The sequence below is a fragment of the Aspergillus foveolatus genome (assembly GCF_047715535.1).
Source record: "Aspergillus foveolatus strain CBS 279.81 unplaced genomic scaffold BDW70scaffold_328, whole genome shotgun sequence".
NCBI classification, from domain to species: Eukaryota; Fungi; Ascomycota; class Eurotiomycetes; order Eurotiales; family Aspergillaceae; genus Aspergillus; species Aspergillus foveolatus.
This window is the reverse complement of record NW_027396392.1, coordinates 1-2,116: the sequence shown is the minus strand read 5'-3', so window position 1 is coordinate 2,116 and position 2,116 is coordinate 1. Positions and strand designations below refer to the sequence as shown.

Below are 2,116 nucleotides of genomic sequence, written 5' to 3'. Positions count from 1 at the left end.
CCAGCATACAGAAGAGACATTATATGCAGAAAGGTAAAGAACAGCTATTAGTTTAATCAGAGACAGCAGCTAATAATTAATGAGCAGTTGAATCCTCGTACGGACAAGCAAAACAGACAGGCATTGAGCTAGCAGGCAATCGGGCAGTTGAATCCCCGTACGGACAAGAAAAACAGACAGGCATTGAAGCAGCAGGCAATCAATCAGTTGCACTAGTCAACAGTAATCAAACTGGCCCAAATTCTGCAGAGCGTTCAATATCTTCTGGCTGAAGTATATGGCGTTTTCGCGTACGATAGGCCACTCTATCTTCTTCCTCTTTAAAGAGCAGTACAGGCGTGGATGGAAGATCTGAAAGAGACCTGGCCTCTTCCTCCTCTTTTTCTTTCTTGATAGCTGGCATATCTTCTGGCTCTGGCTTTATAGAAGCAACTGAGAATGAACGCTTCTTTCGTACAGCTGGCTCTATCTTGATCTTCAGCATGGACTTTGACTTTACCTCCTTAAGGTCCTTGGACTTCTTTTTGGACTCCTTCATCTCTTTCTGAGCCTCGGGAGGAGTCTTTGCATCCTCCTTTCGCACAACAATCACATAGATAGTCTCAAGTTCTCCATTCTTGTTTCGAAACCAATCAGACAAGAAAGTCTCAAGAGGCTGTCTTTTATCTGCATCTTGAGCCATATAGACAGGCTCTGATTTTCGAATTGTTTGAGCAAGAGTATACTGATCACCATCCTGTTTGTACTCGTCTCGAAGCTTGGGCAAAAGATCAATCTGGATAAAGTCATGAAAAGATTCAATCGTACGAGGATAAAGTTTGGCGGCAATTTGGCCTAGTAAATGTTAGTATCTGATAAGGATTAAGCTTAAAGCTTATAACTTACATAACGAGTCGCACTTCTTGATACCTGTATAAGCATGTTGCTTCAACAAATAGAAGTGGATCAGAAGATTGAAGACAGGTATAGCATTGCCTGGTTTATTTGGCTTCGTACGAGCAATTGCAACTTGACGTAGTTGCTCAGCTCCATGTGTACGATTGTAATGAGAAAATCGGGTTGTCTGTGGAGAGGATCCAGGAGAGGCAAAGACAGTAATTGCAGTTGGACGTGGAGGAGAATCAATAAGATCAATAACTTCAATATTGCCTGATGGAGGGGTTCCACTCCGTTGAGCAAGGCATGAGCCACAGGCAAGAGCATCGCCATGTGCCCTGCCTGTACGAGGGCAGTAAGGGGTCCAGGAACTCATTCTAAGCATATAAAAAGCATCCTGCAGTTCTGTTGTTGTACAATGAAAGGGGAAATATATATTGTAAAGCAGCGGTGTAGAGGGTTTCAGGCTAATGCAAAATCTAGCTAGGCTGCATCTTCAAGCACCTCTTGGTCATACAAAATTTCTACCTGGGAGATATTCTGATTGTTTGCTGGCTCCCAATTGAATCCTCCAACTGGTCGGCTAGATAGACCCAGTTCTGGCTCGTTTCCTTGGGTAATATGAGCCGAGATCCTAGCCCGCAAATCAAAGTAAGTTGTACGATAAGGGGTAAAAACATCTCCTCCAGCATGTTTTGGAGGGTTCTCGGGATCAAAGTTGAGCTCCAGTAATTGGACCTTAGTCCAATTATAAGTAGTAGAAGGTAGATATTCCTCAGGATCTTTAAAGGTTAGTCAGAAACTTGGAGAAAACAAATAGGCTACTTACCCCATTCTCGTACATCTTCCTGCAAGGAGGAAAGAAGATTCTCGTCAAATTCAAGGCCATAGTTAAGCACCCCGTTTTTGGGGTAGTTAAAGTTCATGAACGGCTTGCCGGGAACAAGATATGGCCGGTTCTTTTGTATACGAATAGGATGATTATTCCAGGTTCGTACAAAGGAGGTTATCTCAAGGCGGAGAACTGGCATGTAAACTGCATATAATGCAATTTGATCAGCTAGTTTATCCTTGGAGAAGGCTCCTGTCTCTTGAAGAGATTGAAAATAAGTCTTTTTCTTCTTGTCAGCTCTCGTACGACTAGAATAGAAGGACAATAAACATACTCTCCAGCGAAATAGTAAGCCCTTGCTTAGTTGATTCCACCAGGCCTCAATTCGTTGATTAGCAGTACTTGTAC

At 42.9% G+C, this 2,116-nt stretch overlaps 2 protein-coding genes across 2 annotated transcripts; both read right to left on the bottom strand.

The window, feature by feature from the left end:
- Positions 1–226: 226 nt before the first annotated feature.
- Positions 227–1,252, bottom strand: BDW70DRAFT_165335 (uncharacterized protein; the record flags this gene model as incomplete). Its single annotated transcript, XM_073741721.1, has 2 exons — positions 227–834; positions 886–1,252. The coding sequence occupies 2 exons, from the start codon at positions 1,250–1,252 to the stop codon at positions 227–229; spliced, it is 975 nt and encodes a 324-aa protein (XP_073590408.1).
- Positions 1,253–1,359: 107 nt separating this feature from the next.
- BDW70DRAFT_165334 (uncharacterized protein) lies at positions 1,360–1,802 on the bottom strand (the record flags this gene model as incomplete). Its single annotated transcript, XM_073741720.1, has 2 exons — positions 1,360–1,658; positions 1,706–1,802. 2 exons carry the CDS (start codon positions 1,800–1,802, stop codon positions 1,360–1,362), a joined length of 396 nt encoding a protein of 131 aa, XP_073590407.1.
- Positions 1,803–2,116: the final 314 nt, after the last annotated feature.